We start from the raw sequence: 19,938 nt of genomic DNA on the forward strand, positions 1-19,938 counted from the left end.
TAGGGAGTGACTGTTGATGTAATGTAATACTTCCTGCCTTCTGAATAATAAATGGGGGAGACACATTCATTGACCATTATATACTGATCCGCTCTCTCTCCAGTTTTCTATCCTCGCAGCGTCAGCTCTTTTGTTTGAAACCTCACTCCCAGCTTCTACAAACAGACCTTTTCCTGCTAAATGTCACAGTACTGTTGAAAAAACTCACTTCCCCTCGATATCTTTTCAATCATTTCAACAAATACTGACTTTGAATCTGTCTTGTCTCCTCAGGTGATAAGAAGATGGGGAACGGCTCGATGAAATCGAAGCGTTACAAACACACAGAGGGCTCGGGTGCTTCTTCTAACGGCCGATCTCACAAAGATGGCGGTGGGTTCAAAAACACGTCCATGGATTCCCTGAGGGCCCGAGTGGAGGAACTAGAGCGAGAAGGCAAGAGGAAGGATGAGGAGCTTTGTGCCAAAGATCAACAGATCAAAGTTCTCCAGGAACAGCTGGCCAAGCAGACGCGATCTCTCGCCGAGCTGAGCGAGGAGCTGCAGAACAAGTGCATCCAGCTCAACAAGCTGCAAGACGTGATGAGGAACCAGAGCGTAGCCTCGGCGGGTCTGGCATCACGGCAGCCTTCGATCAAAGCCAGCGGCAAGAGCAGCCCCAACCTCAGCGTCCGCATCAAGGAAAACCTCAACAGGAGGAAAGGGGCCAAAGCCGGGGTGTCAGCCGAACCCACATCCACCAGCCTGCCGAAGTTCTCCTTCGACAAGGCCCGGGTACCGAAGGATGCGAGGTGAGATGTTTCTCTTCAGGAAGCTTTAAAACACAAAAGGAGTCCAGACAGGAGCCTTTTAAAGGTTCATGAAGGTACCCTCAGGCTCAGTCCATCTCAGCCTGGTAGGTGATTTTTAAAAATGCAAGCAGCAGAAGGAGTGGGTGGTAAGTGGAAGATGGGCAAGAGACAAAAAAATTTGAATGTGATGAGCAAAAAAAACTCTGGTCTGTGACTGTAAACTAGGACTGACTGTGAAACAGAAGTACTTCACATAGAATACAGTCAATATTATGTCCAGGATTAATGCATTTTATTCAAAAAATGGCTTTAAAATGGATTAATAGCTCAAAAAAGTGACTGAGAGTGGTTTGATAAAATTTTGCAGGCCACAATATCCATTTTATAATACATGGATGAAAATGTATCCAATGTAGTTACTTATTTCAGTGATTTCCTACAAAATATGTGACTAGAAGAGAACAGAATAAGATATTTCTTTATAAGCAGGTATAAACAGGCATAAATCCAAATTTCCTCCAATGAAACAAAAGCTCCAACAACCGCCTGTCAAATAAAATTATCTTTCCTCTAACTGTTATTGATTTATAGTACCCGTCTGTGTTACAGTATGTCCCGCCCCGACAGGAAATATAACAACTTTAGGAAGTAAGTTGATCTCAAAATGCTGCCTCATGGAGACTTTAATAGTTCAAGCCGTAAGAGAGAGAGGACGTTCAGAACCTGAGATGATGATGAGAAAATCAAGATGGTGCAAAAAAAGCTCAAAAACGGCAACAAATAACAACTGAGGAGGCAGAGATCTGTCTTACTGAAGTGTTTGACAAGCGTTGACATGCGAATAGATGAAGAAAGTAATTGATTGATTACTTTAGACATCAAACAGTAAGTCTGCCCCCTACTGGCTGTGAGCAGGCACTGAAACATTTATAGATAACGCAATGCATCAGACCTTCCGCCTGTATTACTGTAACTGCTGTAGGTTGGCTGTTATCTTTGCTCAGACTATTATAGGACATCCAGCAGGTGACTTAAAGCTCCTGTTCTACTCTAAAAACCCTCTAACTTAAGCCCGTTGCACCAGTATACCTCGCTTTATTCCACAAACATTTTCAGCTGACTATTTTTCTTGCATTTCTTGCATGTATTCTTGTAAACCTTTTGTTATTTATTAAGAGAAAGTACTGTAATTTGTAAAAAAAAAAAAAAAAAATTTTAGAAAAAGATGATTGTAATGTTGTTTTGTATGCCTTGTATTTATGGTGATTTATAAGTCACATGACTAATTCCTGACTGTCTTTATCATATAAAACTCAAGAAAAAAACGCAGGTGCTCTTGAAGAAAAGGGTCATCACATGGGAGGAAAATAAAACTTCAGGCACTCATGTGTGGAACAGGAACAAAAACACTCGGATTAAGTTAAAAAGACCATAAAAACTGACCGGTTTTGACCTTCAGGGTCTTCATCAGGGTACGAAAGGGTGAACAAACATCAAGCAAACATTTTATAAAGACAAGACATCTTAAACATGGCTTCTCATTGTGGTCCGTCACTGTCACCCACCTGTATTCACTCATCAATCAGGAAGTTTATAAAATGTTTGCTTGATGTTTGTTGACCGTTTTGTACCCTGACGGAGACCGTTAAGGTCAAAACTGAACCGGTCGGTTTTATATTGTGAGTAGCCATGTTTTGAATAAAGGCTTTTTGATTTAATCTGAGTGTTTTTGTTCCTGCTCCACGCATGAGTGCCTGAAGTCTTGTTTTTCCTTCTATATATAGATATATTGGAAACAACTTCAGATTAAGGCGAGCCAGCTGAAAACGTTCACGGCATATCAGAACAACTTAAGTGTATTTGTGAGAAGTACTGAAACCCAGAGTTAGAAACTACTCTACAATAAACTCGCCTATGTTTTACTCATTTCTACTTGTCACATCAGCTTTTCGGAGCTTTCAACCGTTTTCATCCAGTGAGTTGACTCAGGTTATCATGTGATGGTCACACACAGCTGAATATTCAGGTCTGACCATATTTAGAAATAAATAAACAAACTCTGGACTTGCCATTTGGTTTTGAAGATGTTTCAAGAAGTTTCAGTATAAGAACCTTTATCTCTTTAACTGTCAAGTCAGTTTTACAATATTTATATGCTCCAAATCACAAACTCGTCTTAAAGAGCTTTGCAATGTGCACAACATACAGCATCGACTATCCTTAGATCCTCCACCTCACAATGTGTCTAAAGATTAAAGGATTTTTGTCTTAGATCAGACTGATTTCAGCTTTCACTGAGACGTTTTAGAAACCCGAAAATCTCCTCACCGGATCAGGGATGAGAGTTTGTGAAGAATCCAGGCAGATGGAAACAAACACAACATCATCATCATCATCATTATCATCACGGCTTTTTCATTTACATTGAACACTCCAATCAACACATGCTGCCCACATCTCCTCGACTATTGTCTCCTTTGATTTGGCAATTGAGTGCTTTGTTCCTACAGTGTTGAGAGTTGAGTGTGTTTGTCATCTTTGCATTTTAACGTGATGAAAAAGATGTTTTACATTTGTTAAACAGGGTATATAGAGAGATCCTTCTCCATCAAATCTAAGTAACAGATCTTGAATGTGTGGCTCCTTATGTCTTGTCACATCATTCACTGTTTACACAACTAGAAGCTTCACAACAAGGTTGTTTCATGAGAGCAGTAAGTCTTGTTAGATTTCCCAACATGAAAGCCAAATTGCCTTTTGTCACAGCAAGTGTTCATCAGATTATACAACATGAATACAGCCCAGGCAGTGAATAAGTCTCCCTGCTCCTCATGTTTAAAACATATGTCGCTAATAAGCCCAGAATGTATTATATAACCAAAACTAATGTAAATGAGGCTGTCTGATACCCTCATGCAAACTGGCCCTTTGAAACTGAATACTCATCTTGAATGTGAATGACAGCGTAACACATTGCAGACTCTGGCGGAGTAATGACACAGCAAGGTGGGAGGAAAAGACGTGGGCTGAAAAATAAAGGACTGAATGTCATCTGCTCTCATTTTATGAAGCCCAAAGTGATAATTTATTACACACGATAAGGTGGATAAACAGACCACCCACCACCTGCACCGGTCACCTCCCCGAGCAGCGACCGGGTCTCATGATCTATAGTTTGCATTCAACCTCGGTTCTTAACCTTTTCGGTTTACAACTCCCCGAAGGAAGTGATGTCTTCTTCTTACGGCCCCTCTCTCTGCAGCTGTTAAAATCCACAACGGTGAACTTTGACAGCTCATCGTGATTTTATGTTTTCGCTGTTTTACTTGATTCATTGTCGGAATGAGCCCAGAGGCTGCAAATAGTCATCATTTCACAGGAGACAAAATATTTATCACGCAGACTAAAAAACGTGGTGAGTAATGTGGATGTGGGCGTCGCGGTGGCTCAGCGGGCTCAGGAACGTACCATAAACCTGCGATTAGTGGAGGGAGAAGTGCCTGAAGTATTTCATTTACAGAAAACAAGTGTCAAAACTACAATGAAAACATACTCCACCCGTAATGGTCCATTAGTGAATACTCCGCTTTAAAAGTTTGACCTCAATAATGTGAAAAAAAATCGAAAAAGCAAAGTAAAAGTACACATAGTGAAGAGGACTGTTTTCCCGTTGTGTGAAAGAATGAGGGACAGTAGAATAATAGGAAAGAAATAAGAGAAGAAGGACGAAAAGATGTAAATAAAGAGATAAAGAGGGAAGGAACATTACAGAGGAGAAAGAAAGAGAAAGGTTTGAAGGAAAGAAGAAATAGCAGAATGAAGGAAGGAAGAAATTCCAAGAAAAAGAAAGGAAAGACAAACAGAAAAATAGAGGATGGAAGGAAAGAAAAAAGGAAAAAATGTAAAGATGTAAAGACTGAAGAAAGTTGGAAGGAAAAAAGGAAAGGAAAGAAAGAAGGAAGATGGGACAGAGAGAAGTAGGGCTGCAAACTAAAGGTTATTTTCATTATCGATCAATTGGGCTATAAAATATCAGAAAATATTGAAAAATGTCCATCAGTTGATATGTTCAAACTGCTCGTTTTTCTCGATCATCAGTCCAAAACCCAAAGATTTCAATTTGCTGTCATAAAAGACAAAGAAAACCAGCAAATACTCACAATGAAAAGCTGAAAGTAGAGACATTTCTGCTTTAACCCTCCTGTTGTCTTCTCAACGACCATGCAGTCAATTTTGACTTGGGAGGACAAAAGTCCACAGACGCTCTAAAATTTTAATAAAACACCCAAAATTCAATGAAAGTAGTGATCATTACTTTTACTTGCAAAGTGTGTGGATTTTCAGGCAATTAGATGAAAGAAATCCATATTTCTGATATAAAAACATTTGAAAATGGGTCAAATTTGACCCGAGGACAGCAGGAGGGTTAAAAAATTATAGAAACAAGAAATCGATTATCAAAATTATTGGACTTCATTAAATGTACTGAGTTTGAATCTGCCCAGATATGTCTCTGCTCTCCTCACTGACAAAAACAAGCTAAAACCACAAAGATAAACCTACAAACATTTCCACTTCAGAAAAAAAGGCACCCAATTCTTCCTGTAAATTTACATTTTTCTTCTCCTGTTTGTGACAGTGTGAAGAAACTGCTGACTGATGCTCTGAACAAGAACCAGTACCTGAAGAGGCTGGAGCTGCAGCAGATCAAAGACATGGTGGAGTGCATGTATGAGCGCACCTATCAGCAGGGAGAGTACGTCATCGAGCAGGGAGAGCCTGGATACCATCTGTTCGTCCTGGCAGGTAGCAACAGTCCTGTTTGATCATCTTCTGCTTAGTCTGGAATTTAATTAGGAAAAGATCTGGAAATGAACTTTTTACAGTGGCTGATAAACCTGAAGTCTCTGAAGATTAGTCTTGTTGCATAAGCAGTGTTCGGCATCGCATACTCAGTATGACGTCAATTTGAGTATGTAGTGCGTTCCAACTGCATAGTATGTGGATTTTGTATATGTGAGAAATGCCCAGACGTATACTAGATTAGCAAGAATTTCTAAGTATGCAGTTTGAGCTTACTGGATATACTCAACTGCCCCAGAATGGAGATTTTGAGCCAGGCTAAAAGGCTTTATTAAGTTTTAATACTTTGTTCAAGCGAGAAAGTAACCATTTAGATCTCCAATATGTGATTCATTTATCCAAATAATGCCTGTTTGGAAATTTGCTGCAATCAGTAATGTGCTACAGTCATGTGATGCAGTCACATGACTGTCTTCCTTGAGTAAACTGCAGTGTGAACAGTCTTCTGGTAACAACATACTTAATTATTCATTTAGTAGGCAGTATGCAGTACTGACTGAGTATGTAGTAGGCAGTACGTTAGTATGCAATTTTGAACACAGCCGTTCCCATTTTGGTCAAACATGACGTGACGCTCAATAAGAAGCAGTAATAGTATGTGACGTTCTCCACTGGCTCCAAAAAGAAGTCCGATTGTATAGAAGACTTTGAGAAAAGGACCCTACTTCTCACTTCATTTATTACCTCAGTAAACAGTTTCCTAATGAGTTTATGGTCTTAGTCGCTTGTTTCAGGTCTTCTTCAATATAGCATGATGTTCATTTTGTAAATTATGGTCTTATTTAGAGTAGAATAGATGATAAAGGAGGGTATGCGTTAGGGTGTGGCTACCTTGTGATTGACAAGTTGCTATCCTGGCGACAACGTTGGTTCTGTACGTTACAGCGTAGCTATAGCGTCACTATTTTAGTGTGTTCAGTTCACGAAAATTAACTAACATTTTGGTTGCTTAAAAAAGTCTTGTTCAGCCTTTGGTTGTACTGAAAGACTCTGTAAGGAGTCAGCTGTTCAGTTTTTCTGGTAAGTACATTTTATCTTAAGCCAGTATTTCTCTAGCCAAAACTAGCATTAGCATTACCATTATCACAGTTAAGCATAGACGATTAATGCTAAGTGCTGCCAAGCTAGCAGCTAGCGTTAGCGTCAGCGCCACCCTCTTGTCCAAATATGGTCATTTCTGGCTCCAAAAATCCAAGATGGCGACAGTCAAAATGCTTAATGATTAGAAGTGCCTGAAAAACAAACACACATGCACACAATGTAAACAGGAAGTAACTACAGCATTACTGGCAGTAATTTAACTTCTGAAAAATACTTCAAATAATAACTTAAGGGGTCAAACAATATATTTAATTTATTTCTAAATAAGTTTATTGTGATATGTCTATCAAGTTATAAACACTTTAAAGTTTGTATATATACTTTTTTTAAACAGCATTTTAATCAGGTGTGCGGTCAGATGATTTGATCATATTACCTCTTTTAAGGCCAGTTCAGATCAATGATTTGCAATGAGACTGGATGCAATTTGCAAAAAGAATCCCAAGACATCTGATCGTATATTGTAATATTTACCATTATATATTTAGAGGTGTAGAGTGGAGAAGAAAACATTATGAAATAATAATTTAATTAATAATAATTTAAATATAGCCTACAGTACATTTATTTGTTACATTAATCACAATGCCTAGCACACCTTCCAAGGAGAGAACATCATTTAGTAACATTTTACTAACTAATGACTTTAATAAGCTCCGGATCTATATGCTTGTGCTCTTATTATTGGAGGTGTTCTGCCTTTGATGTAAAATAAACACGTGCAAACAATATACTTACTTACTTACAATTCCCACAGTGTATATAGCAGTATGTGCATCAGTGTGCGTACAACAGCCATTATAGCAAGATTTGTGTCAGCTTATTTTACAGCATCATAGAGGTGTAGAAACTTCTACCATAAACTAATGCTGCAAGTAATTTTCCACACACCCTCTGTGAGAAAATGTGTCCTTTCTTGGTAAACTTAACCTTAGAACCCTGAATACATGGCTGCAGTCCATTCGGTTGCTGGCAAAACAAGAGAGCTTCAGAGGTGTTGCAGACCGGTTTGACATGTCAAAAGGAACCCTGCATTATGTTTTCTCAGACATTCGCAAGGTCCTGTGTGAATAGACGCGAGCCTGCCAACCTGGCAAATGGCTCTCAAGACAAAACTGGCTTCCCTGGAGTCATTGGAGCGATCGATGGCGCACACATTCCCATCCCAGCACCCGCACTCCATAGAAACAGTTAGATTAACAGGAAAAGACATGCAAGTATTCAACTCCAGGCAGTGTGCGCATCAGAGAAGATGTTCCTTGATGTGTACACTAGTTGGCTGGGGTCTGTGCATGATGCCAGGGTGTTTTGGAACTGCTCATTATATTGCCACCTCTGGGATGTAATGGGAAGTGACTACCACCTGTGCAGAGACTCTGCATACCCACTTAGCACGTCTCATCACACCAAAAAAGAGATAATGGACACTTATCTTAGAGGCAAATGAAATTCAACACACTCCACAGCTCAGTTGTGATTGAAAGGGATTGGAGGCATTTGAAGGGGAAATGGAGACAACTGAAGTAAAAGGGCACCAAATGGAAGATTGTGAAGATGTGGATGGCAATGAATGTCAAGCAGTAGACCCTGAAAATACTATAGGTGAAAGAAAAAGATATGAACTTGCTTTACTTTGGGTTTAGGATGATTTAAGTTCTGTTTAACTACTTCTATGTGCTTCATCTAAACATTCAGAAGTTTTTGTTTCATAAAAGAATGGAAAGAAAACAAATCCTGAATAAAAAGACACCAAGGTAGATACATCATACCATTAAACAAACAAAATAGACCCAAAGCCATCAGCAGAACATGGTAATAACTTCCTATTATTTCGTTAAAGCAGTAACAAATTGTTTTAAGATGTCATTCCTTTCACTCGCCACTTCCATTGCTTGTTTTTGCAGGACCATTACTTCCAACATCTGCCTCCTCTGCTCAGTGACATGCTGCTCAAACCACTGGGGTGTTTCAGATGTGGACTTTGTGTTTTCTCTTTTTGCCACGTTCTGCTGATGGCTTAGGTTGTGAAGTTGACGGTCATGGGGCCAACTGGGTCTGATGAAGATCCTGGTTAGAAAGAAAATCAAAATGGTAGTGATCAAGGCACCAAACATCACTTTCCTTCAACAAATACCTTTTGCTGTTTTCACATGGACACAAACATGTCTGCATCTACTGTAAACAAGAGCCATGTACAAACAAAGCTACTTCAAACATCCAGTTAACCAAGCTTCTAGTTACCTGATCAAATAAAGCTGTTAGCAACACCACCCAGCTACCCAGTAAATATATAATATTATAAGATATATAAGATTTTAGAAATGCATGAAGGTAATATTCTATTTTTGATCAACAAACTGCACTCAACTCATCTGTTGTGCTAATTCATGTTGATGTGGCACTAAAAAAATTTCCACAATTAAAAATATCAAATGACATGGAAATGATTATCACCAGCAAATGATGACACAGTCTGGACCGGCTCCACACTGGGATCATCAGCCAGGAGGTCCTCTATTGAGGAGAAGAAGATCCAGCTGCTGGCGCCACTCCCAGTCTTCTTCTTGTTATTCACTATTGTTTTGTATCTAAGAATAGAAAACCAGACATAGCAAATATCTTCAAGTTGCCCCATTCCCAAAAGAAGTTGTTCTCCTCCAAAGTCGTATCCAGCATTTCTACTGCTACCTTTTTTCCACACTTCTATTTTCTTTATAGATTGAAAGTCATTTGCTTCATTAGACAGCTGCATCATCATACAGTATATCAGTGCTAAAATTGTATTAGGGAAGAGGAATCAACTTAAAATGTACCTTTATGCCTTTGTTGGTGGTTTGAGACTGGTGCAGATTCTGTCCAGAAATCTGCTGTATTTTACATCCTTATGTTCTAAAACTGCACTTGGCGATATGACAAGGTAGGCCCTTTGAGACCTCAGGCAACGGTTTCAGACGCTCTGCAACTAACCAGTTCAGCGTGCTGCAATTTTCACTGCAACGCTCTAAAACCGTCCTGTTCTAAGAAGACAAAACAAGCAGATCATGTAGAAACCTTGGGAAATGTTGAGTATCTATTCTTCTATGTTGATTTCAACTTGAGGATTTATATTTGTCCTTTTATTTTCCTGTGTAGCTTAGATTTGGCAACATTTGATGAGTGATCAATGATGTAGGAGAGTTAATTATGAAGAGATTGTGGTATGAAGAGTGACTGCTGACTGTAGGTTTAACAGAGAAAATATGAATTTGGCAGAAAAGTCACACCCACCTGCTACACCGACCTGTAGTGTTTTGAGATGTCTATATTTGGTCTTTGTCTGCTCTCAAACTTTGCCTTACTGGCTACTTTACAACTGCTCTGACCAAGAGCCAATCAAATCAAAGAGCTCCTGATTGGTTACACTCTTCAACACATATCAATACCATCCAAAAGTTTTTGTGAACCTTTGTACCTATTTCCCTGTTGTTTGGATGGTTAACTAGCTTAATGTTATTCTATGAAAAATGTAGATTATAATTATTTTGGCCTGTGAAAAGTATTCTTGGCAGGTGTATACAGAATACATTCCTCTGGTTTACCAGCTCTTGGCAGGAGAGTGAAGAAGTTAATTTTGGACACAAATGTATTCATCCAGGCACCCAGACACAGTGTACAAGCAACCGACCTAAAGGGCACCATAACCCTGCTCTGTATTACATATTTATTTATCAATTTATTCATTTTTTACTTATTTAATTACTTACTTATTCATTTACACACTTATTTACTTGTTCTCTGAGGGAGGTACGTCGAAACCTCACCAGCAACTTTCTCAAAATTATAAGGCAACTAAATTTTTTTAGATGACCACATGGCTTCTAAACAATAGTGGGTCATAGGCCAGTGTGGCTGGTGGTGAAGTGAAATTTGACAATCACAGACAAAATGTCCCAGTATTTGTTCTGCTGTCTGGTGTTAAAGTGATGATTTCCCACCCTGCCTGGATGGGAAAATGTAACAGGTCAGAAATGTAGTACCTCCAGTAGAGCGGTCACTTTAGACAGTCAGATGAGTCCGAATATGACTGAATACCTCCCTAAAGTATTAAAAAATATTTGTAAGATGTTTAAGGATGAATTTTTAAGATATATTTTAAAACAATACATTAAAAAAACAGGGAATTGTGATGTAAAACTGAGAAGGAGCAATGATTCTGTGATATTTTACCACTAAAACTGAATCCAACACAGCTTTTTGCTTTTGTCATATGCGTATAGTTACTAAGGCATTAAAACCGCTCGTGATTATTATTCACAAATGAAACCCCTTGAAATAATCGCATAGACGTCAGGAGCCAACGATTGTAATCTCATTAATGAAGTCTTTGACTCATAATTTGTGCTGCAAATGATTTCATTTCAGGGTCATTGGCAGACCAAAAGCCTAAAAATACATGTCACATCTTGCATTGCGCTAACAGTTGGAGGGTACAGATGGTAGGAGAGAGGGGAAAAGGAAGAAGGGAGAGGGATTTTATTTTTCATTTTCTTATGTAAAGGCTTAAGCATTTTAGTGGAGGTATTGTGTTCTGTTTTTTAAGCAGATAGCATACATTTTTGGCAGAGATGGCCCCAGGAGGAGTTATTATTTTTGTGATACCTTCCAGAATCAATATTGTAAAGAGGCTATTAAAACTATAAAACTGTCTGTTCTTATTTCTGTATCTGTCTTTGTAACAGGATCCATACGCCTGCTTGTTTGCAAGGAGGCATCTTGTATTTTACAAAAGTCTGACCATATCTACCAGCTGGTCCAATTTTGTGATGTACTAATCAAAGGATCTTTTCCTGTCTTAAATGAATAGAATGAAATTTAAATGTCATTAGATTGTGCCTGTAGCCAGTGTCTGTCTTTTCTCCTGTGTCCCAAATGTAAGTAGGTTTCAAAAAGCTATTGATTTTCCTTGCTTCATATTTACAGATGGGAAGCTGGATGTGTTTCAACATAACAAACTGCTCACATCGATCACGGTGTGGACCACGTTTGGAGAATTAGCCATTCTGTACAACTGCACACGGACTGCATCAGTTCGAGGTAAAAGACTTTTTCATCTGTGCACTGAAGGCAGAACTGAAGTTCTCCTTATCAGATTGTTCTTTTATATTTCAGGCATCAGGCTGGCGCTTTGATCCAGACTGACTGCACATGACTGAGTGGTCAGCATCAGTGGTCAGTGTGTCCATGTTGTTGGCTGACGATGGACACACTGACTGCTGCAGGGATTGAATCTGTGACCTTGTGGCAGAGATGATAACACGTCACGTAACACAAGTCTAATCCCGTGTCCCATTTCTTCTCCTCAGTGCGCATAAACACAGATGCATCATGCTATTACCAAATTCAAAACTTTGCTTAATGAAGTTTGGCACTCTACACATGGTTAGAGATTTAAAAAATGCAAAACATATATATTTTTCCATTAGATACAAAAGAAGGCTCTGGCTATTATTCTCCTCCACAGAAGATGTCAGCCAAGAATTCAACATGAGACAAGAACCAGGAGCAGTGACTTCCTAGTGTCTTGTCACCTTTGAGGCCAGCTGCTTTCCCTTTTATCAGTATTTATGCTAAGCTAGGCTAAACACGTCCTGACTCTTGCTCCATATAATAACTAATGCACGGACATAAAAGTGGTGTAGATCTTTATATCTAACTCTCTCATATTTCTCAGAATGTTTGAGTTTGGACAAGGGTACGCCTAAAAGTAGATAACTGTCATCTCAATAAGTCCAATAAGATGACAGTTGTCTATTTTTCAGCATACACCTCCCCCTCAAAAAACTCATTTTTCACCACTCCTGTATTTGTGGGTTAGTCATAAACCCAAGCAAACAGCTCAAAGTAAGTAATGAAATATTTAACTCCAACAAATGCGACAGGATGTGTTTTCTAGTTGGGAAGCCAGTGAGGGTTTCTTGTCTTCTTCACTGCACTAGAGGCTTCTACTGGTGAGAAAACAAGGGCAAAATTTATATTTATGTAGATGATGTGGATTACTTTGATTTCTCACAGCTGCATTTTCTAAACTTCATGTTAAGGTAAATTAAAAAGAGCTACCACCTACTGAATTTTGATTGTTCCCATTGGTAAAAGATACTAAAGTCATTTTTGTTTCCCACCCTCTCCAGTACTTAATAAACATATTCTTTTATATGCCCCCCAAACCATTGTGGACTGAATGTAATCTGACACTTCTTTGACCTTCATCTTAGTTGTAGTGAATTCTTAAAAGCTGAGGAATCACCTGATAATGAGAGACGGAGCATCAGATAAGTCATTAGACCGAAGTAAACAAGCTTTTGCATGGGTGTGTTGACAAAGGCTTTACATGATATCCACAGCTTTGCATTCTGATTGGTTTTCACCTCCTCGGCATTTGGAGAGCGCATACCATGTATGTGAGTGCTCTTTGTCCAGGTTTGTATATTTAACCAAGTAATTGACTGGTTGCCCTTTGGGGGGGAGGGACACCGAGTTGACCTCAATATTCAGGGTGAACTGGAAAAACTGATAGTTTGACAAGTTTCTCTTAGTGGGTTTTACATGATAACAGATGAAGTGGATAAAGGGAAACTCTCTTGTTAGCTATTATCTGGCTTTGCTACCGCTTCATGTCAAACTTTCACAGCCACTTCCTCCTTGTACCAACAAAGGCCTGTCTGTCGATTTAATATGACTCACCACCGAGTTAGCAGACAGATTACATGTTTTTCTCACCGTCTTTGTCCATCTGTCTAAACAGAAGGACATTATTTCTTTGCAGTGATAAAGGGCTTGAGTTAAGATAGAAAACTGGGAGGAAGATTAGGGAGGGATAAGAGAAAATGTTCATCTGTTGTTTTGTCTCTGACATGGTAATCAGTCTACAAGTTTTTAGACGTTCTGCTATTGAAAACATCTGTGGCCACTTTAGTATTTACTAATCAGGGGCACAGGTCAAGTAGTATTTCATTTAAAGGTCAGAACCTGTAGAAGTATTGATGGATGTCATGTTGTTTTTCCAGCGGTGAACAAAGTTCGGACGTGGGCTTTGGACCGTGAGGTGTTTCAGAACATCATGAGGAGGACTGCTGAGACACGACACGAACAGTACCGCAACTTCCTCCGAAGGTTAGCCTCAAGAAGCTAGCATAATCTTACTGCTATGATTCTTGTAAGCAACAATGCACCACAAGTTTTTTCCCCTGATATAAAAAAGTAATGGGCGATATAAAGGCGAAGAACGACATGTCTGTTGTTGATGTTTTATTTTGGGACTTTGCCAATTAGGAACAAGTGTTTTTCTGAAGATATGGCAGAAATATGGTTACCAAACATCTACATCAAACTATCTGATGGTTATTGTGGGAAATGACCACCACCTGGTATCCAAAAGCTGGAAAATGGGACTCAATTCACAAGTTACTTTGGCAGTTCACCACTGTACAAATCTTGATACTGATAGAATAAAGATAGTAGTAAAGGTCCAATTTCAGATTTAGCTATTTGGCCAAATAGTCCAAAAACAAAAAACTAGTCCAGATAATTAAGATTTGGGGATGTTGTTGGGTAAAATAACAGAATTAAGTATCCTGTATAGTAATGTAGATTGTTAATTTTGATAATTAAATTCATACATTTTTGTCCCATAGTCAAACAAGGTCTTGTGATATTTAAAGATGAGAGAAATTAGTCATTATAGCAAAATGACGATGATACTTACCTTTAATGCTGCATTAAGCAATGTTGGACCACTATAGGGCTGAGAGATTTACAGATAAACTCACAGCAACAGGGCCATGATATTAGGGATGTGCAGAGATCCCAGTATTTGTATTTGTATCTGTATTTGTTGAGGCAGCAAAATTATCTGTATTTGTATTTGTATTCGAATGAAAGTTACTGATTACTGAGCTAAAACTTTACTCATCGCCTCATTGCAGACAGACCTCTACCTATTTATACACCCATAACACAGAGACAGCACACCATGTAACATGTAGGGGAGGAACTTCAAAGGCAATTATTGCTTTGCATTTTTCATTTATTGCCTATTTTTTACAACCTAACTTAGTGGAAAGGAGAAGGGGAACAACAGGTTATGGAGAATCCTTTGGGAGCACTTTGCTTGTGTCAGTAGCTCAGCTTTATCTCAACAAATAATTTTTAAAATATTTGTATGAAACAAATATTGATATAAAACCCACAATTTGTGCTTTGCGGAATAATGTATTTGTATTCGGGCACACCCCTACATGATATACTATTGGTTTAGCAAGTTATTATCACTCCTGCTTCTTCAACCAACTGCTTATTTACACATCCAGCAGACCCAGAGCAACATTATCATCCCACTGGAGTCATATTTGACATATTTGTATTATTTTCTCTCTTTTTAGCTCTTTTTTAGTCTGGTTGGAATGATTTCCACCTCCTGCAGTAAAAAGTCAAAAGTTTGGACACACAAGTGAATGGGAAGATGCGTCCAAACTTTTGACTGGTACTGTTTATATTTTAGCTGCTAAATATGTTCATTATTTGTGAGCTTGTTGGCTAAAAGAGACTAAAAGTAGTCCTGCCCAGACCCCTACTTGTAGATCTTAATAGTATTAATATGTTTACTGTCATAAGACAAGAAGTCCAGATCATACTGTATAACTACACCAAATGCACAATGTTTCAGTTACACTGTCTAAAACTGGGGCATTACTTGATTACTGTGACACAGGAGATGTAGTTCTGCCATCCAGCTTATAGTAATTTGTATTACAATGTATACTCAGAAATTAATGTTCATCATCTGTGTTTTGTCTTTCCTGTCAGTGTGTCACTCCTGGCTAATCTACCAGACGACAAGCTAAGCAAAATAGTGGACTGCCTCGAGGTGGTAAGTTATTCTGTCAAACTATCTTTTTTTTCCTTACTTGGGGGGTGGGGGGGACAATTTGACTTTTCATTGTATTGCCTCAGTATTGCACAACCCTCTGGAAGCTCATGGGAGCTCCAGCGTTGCAGATAGCTGCTGTCAAAATATCATTACCATTTGGCCATATACCATTACTGCATGTCAGCATATTCTTTCTACCTCCAGTCGGCAAGACCTCACAAATTACCTTGTTGATGAACAGAGCCGATATTATTCCTGTCATCGCCGGGCGCTGTATATTGTTACCATAATTATTTGACCAAGGCCCCAGAAAGTGTTTATTCAAATGGGGAACGAGTGATTTCTTAAAGATGTGCGAGTGACAGGCTTTTGGTGTGAGAACATACGAGTGTGTTAAAGTGTGTATGTTGAAACACGCTTGAGAATGCTTTACTACATCTCTCCTCCGTAAGCATTGTATTTCAACGGAGAATAAGAGAAAACGGAGCGGAGCTTGTCGGCTTCGGGTGAAAAAAACAGCCCTCCTCAGCATCTCGTCACAATGGAAACTTCAAGGACGTTCCTCACACAATCGTTGGTCGTCCTGCTAGTTTCCAAATGAGAGAACATTCTTATTCAGTCATTTCTAATGGAGCTGATTCTGTTGCGTCTCAGGGGGGGCGGATGTAACCTAATAGCGGTGCAGATGTTCGTAGAGAATCCGCCAGATAATATTGAAGCTTCTTGTCAAACAGTGGGGAAATGGAATTTGGTTTGTTCTGGTGTGTGTGTGTGTGTGTTTCTTTCCTGTATAATATGTCTGTGTGTGTGTGTGTGTGTGTGTGAGAGAGAGAGAGAGAGAGAGAGAGAGAGTGTTAGGGGATTCAAGTACCTTTTTTTTTTTTACGGTTCTCTGTCAGGTTTTCAGTCAGATAGGAATTTGAAGTGGAAAGTTTCAATGGCAAAGAAGGAGGAAGGAGGAAAATATAGATGGTTATAACTTCAGATTGTCATCACACAATCTAACAAGCAACAACCCAAGAGCTGCTGCCTACAATGAATAGTCTGTACTTGGAAGCTTAGCTAAGCTAACAACTATATAGTAGGGAGATTAGCTTGCTGCTTTGTGACTCCTCTTCTTTCATCTTTAACCATCTGCCTTTACTAATTCAGAAAATTCAGATCTGGTAACCTGCTTCAGCTAAAAAAAAGATTTTTGTCTTATAAGTTGGAATAACTCAAAGTTAAAGGGGAACTGTTTATAGGTGTTGGGGAGTACTACTGCATATGTGAAAAAAAAAAGTTTTATAAAGCTTTTTTTGGCACCAGAGGAAGCTGCGCAAAAGCTTTGTGCAACGAACCGTTAGACTTTTTGGAGCAGTGAAATATCACACTACTTCTTCTACCTTTGCTACTTATCAAGGACAGTCATTATTATATATATATAGTCGTTTTAAGAGTGTGTACAAATCATGAATGCTTTATTCTTCTGGTCTTAAATGTGCACAAAATGCAGACACTTAACTGGACCATGTAGATTACATGTTGTTGTATAAACATGTATAATATAATAGTAAAAATTCAACTTAAAAAAATCACTTCTCTACAGGTTGGGGATGTCACTGTCATATTCTAGCTCTTTTTAAATCATTCATACACGCTCATGTCATGACTCTCGATATTTCATCAGCTCCTCGAAGGCAGCATGATGCTTTCAAGGAGCCAGCCCACCTGGGGCTGCTGAAGACTGCTGGGGTTGTCTGTCACCTTGTTTTTTTTTTTCTTCAGTGTTTCTGCCACTAGTAGTAGAGAGAGACATGTAGTTTGAGTATGTGCTGCGACTGGTCGATTGACAGTCGCCGAAAATAGGACAACTGCAGCCAAACTCAACACACACAGCGGTGCATAAGTGGCACTTTTCCAACACTGACATGAGCAGAGCAATCAGAGTAAACTGATGGTAGAGATAAGTCAGAAGGGGATGTATGTGATTGTTGGGGTCAGGGTACTTGAAGTATTTTATGGAGAGAGATGTGCTTTTTAGGCTTTTTTAATGAAAATGTCCCGTTTACTTCCCCTGAAAAGGTAAATGTTTGGCTCAGGTTCAGGATTCAACCTCATCGGCCGGGTATAACAAACCCGAGACACCATTCAAATGCTGTCGCTCCCCTGTATCATCCAGACAGTCTTTATAAACACAACCTTGGCATGTTGTCTCCGCTGTCATGGACGGGTGTTAAACTAGGCTCTCCTGAAGCGTAAACCCGGCGTAAACAAGCTCGGACGCTCAAGGAAAATGCCACTTGTGTCAAGAGTTTTGACAGTAAACACAGCAGGGATGTTTACGCGTGGTTGCTCTGATTTGTTTGTTCGCTTTCGCCAAGATCCTCTATAGTCAAATGGATTACAGCCGTGGACAGTTGTCTCAGCTGCGGGAATTAGGCATCTGTCCCAGAGAACATTTCATCCTGGTTAACTTCATTCTTTGCACTTTCCCCGTCTTCGCCTAAAAGCTTTAAAATGGAAGGAGATCTGGCAAGCTCTGGCCACTTGGCTTTAGTGCTGTGGTTGGGATGGTGTGTTAGGTTTGGTATGGAGAGAGAGAGAGTGACTGACAGCATGAAGTAGAGGCATCTGTCTCTGAATGGCACTTCACCGGATAGAGAGAACATACTGTGCCTCAGTGTTTAATTCAGGAATATTTCAAAGTGTTGTTCAGGTTAATGTCAGCTGTCAGGCTGAACTAAACATTGAAAGAGACTTTCTTAACGGAGAAAGACTCTCTCGTTTCATTTCCGTAACTGGATTGTGTTGTGGTGTGCAAATGAGCAGCACCTCTACTTTCCCATAGAATATACTGGCTTCTGATTGGCTGACAGGTGTCTGTCATAATCGCAGGAAACCTCAGCAAGTTTAACCACTGCTCTAAATCATTGCTCAGAGAATATTAAAGATTCCCTCAACATGCTGAATGCATTTTTCACTTTCATTCTTCTTCACTGCCTTTGTAGGCACACGGTGCTACGTTTGTTGGCTCATTACTACCACCAACCTTTGTTCAGTGGAATAACATAAAATCAACAGCAGGATGTGAATTGTGTTGTATACGTGCATTTGCATCCTCTTGCACATGCACAACACAAACAAAACAGGCACCCACTCCTAACAACATAGGTCCATGGTGCTACTAGTGGTAAAAAAACCACCATAGGGTACCTTTAAAGGACCAGTGTGTAGGATTTAGTGGCATCTAGAGATGAGGTTGCAGATTGAAACCAACTGAATACCAGTTTATTAATTATTGATTAATAATAAACAAACAAACAAACAAACAAACAAAAACGTGATAAAGGAAGTAATTATAGCAGCTCAGGTAGTTATAAAATGAATCCAGATGATGAAAAGTCCACATGACAAACGTTAAAAACATCATAAGTAGCACAAACTATTGACCTGTATTTCATGTTTGATTAAGCCCATTGACCCCTCATAATGCCCCCCCCCACCCCACCCCCCGGGTCAGCAGTTTGAGAAGCTGTGAATGACAGAGCATCACTGATGTCTGAACTCCAGCTCTCATCCCGCAGGGGACTGGCTACCAGGAATCAGACCGGCAGGGTCGATGGTTAAATCAATGTAATGCTTCAATTCTGACTGTTGCCCCCTTCCCCCCCTTTCCCCCCCTCCTCCCTCTCCTCCTCCTCCTCCCCTCTCCCCCTCTGCACATTAGGAATACTATGACAAAGGAGAGTACGTCATCCGGGAGGGAGAGGAGGGCAGCACCTTCTACATCATCGCACAGGGAAAGGTAACATGTTTAACAAGTTCTAACAGGTAACATGAACAAGCTGCACAAACACACACACAAGCACATAATGTAACTCATGAGAGAAGTACTCACATCCTTTAATTAAGTAAAAGTACCAATACAACAATGTAAAAGTCCTGCATGAATAATCCCACTACAGTAAAAGTACATAAGTATTATGAGCTTGATGTAGTTAAAGTATTGCAGTAAAAGTAGTGTTTTGGTCCCTCTGACTGATATATTATTATATATGACATCATTAGATTATTAATAGTGAATCATCAGTGTTAGAGCAGCATGTTACTGTTGTAGCTGCTGGAGGTGGAGCTAGTTTCAACTACTTCATATACTGTTAGATAGTTTAGTCCAGTGGTTCCCAACCTAGGGGTCGGGCCCCTCCAAAGGATCACTAAATAAATCTTAGGAGTCGTGAGATGATTAATGGGAGAGGAAAGAAGAAAAAACAAAGTTCTGATACATAAATCTGTTTTC

At 39.4% G+C, this 19,938-nt stretch overlaps 1 protein-coding gene across 1 annotated transcript in view; it reads left to right on the forward strand.

Annotated features, from left to right (window-relative positions):
- The window catches only part of prkg2 (protein kinase cGMP-dependent 2), a 35,263-nt gene that overhangs the window by 809 nt on the left and 14,516 nt on the right, over nucleotides 1-19,938 (forward strand). The window contains exons 2-7 of the mRNA XM_067572279.1: nucleotides 274-790; nucleotides 5,430-5,596; nucleotides 11,714-11,827; nucleotides 13,798-13,903; nucleotides 15,596-15,659; nucleotides 19,369-19,446. Coding sequence (XP_067428380.1) covers nucleotides 285-790; nucleotides 5,430-5,596; nucleotides 11,714-11,827; nucleotides 13,798-13,903; nucleotides 15,596-15,659; nucleotides 19,369-19,446 — 1,035 coding nt within the window. The 5' untranslated portion in view covers nucleotides 274-284. The remainder of the gene's footprint in view (nucleotides 1-273; nucleotides 791-5,429; nucleotides 5,597-11,713; nucleotides 11,828-13,797; nucleotides 13,904-15,595; nucleotides 15,660-19,368; nucleotides 19,447-19,938) is intronic.

This window comes from Thunnus thynnus, chromosome 2 (genome assembly GCF_963924715.1).
Source record: "Thunnus thynnus chromosome 2, fThuThy2.1, whole genome shotgun sequence".
NCBI lineage: Eukaryota > Metazoa > Chordata > Actinopteri > Scombriformes > Scombridae > Thunnus > Thunnus thynnus.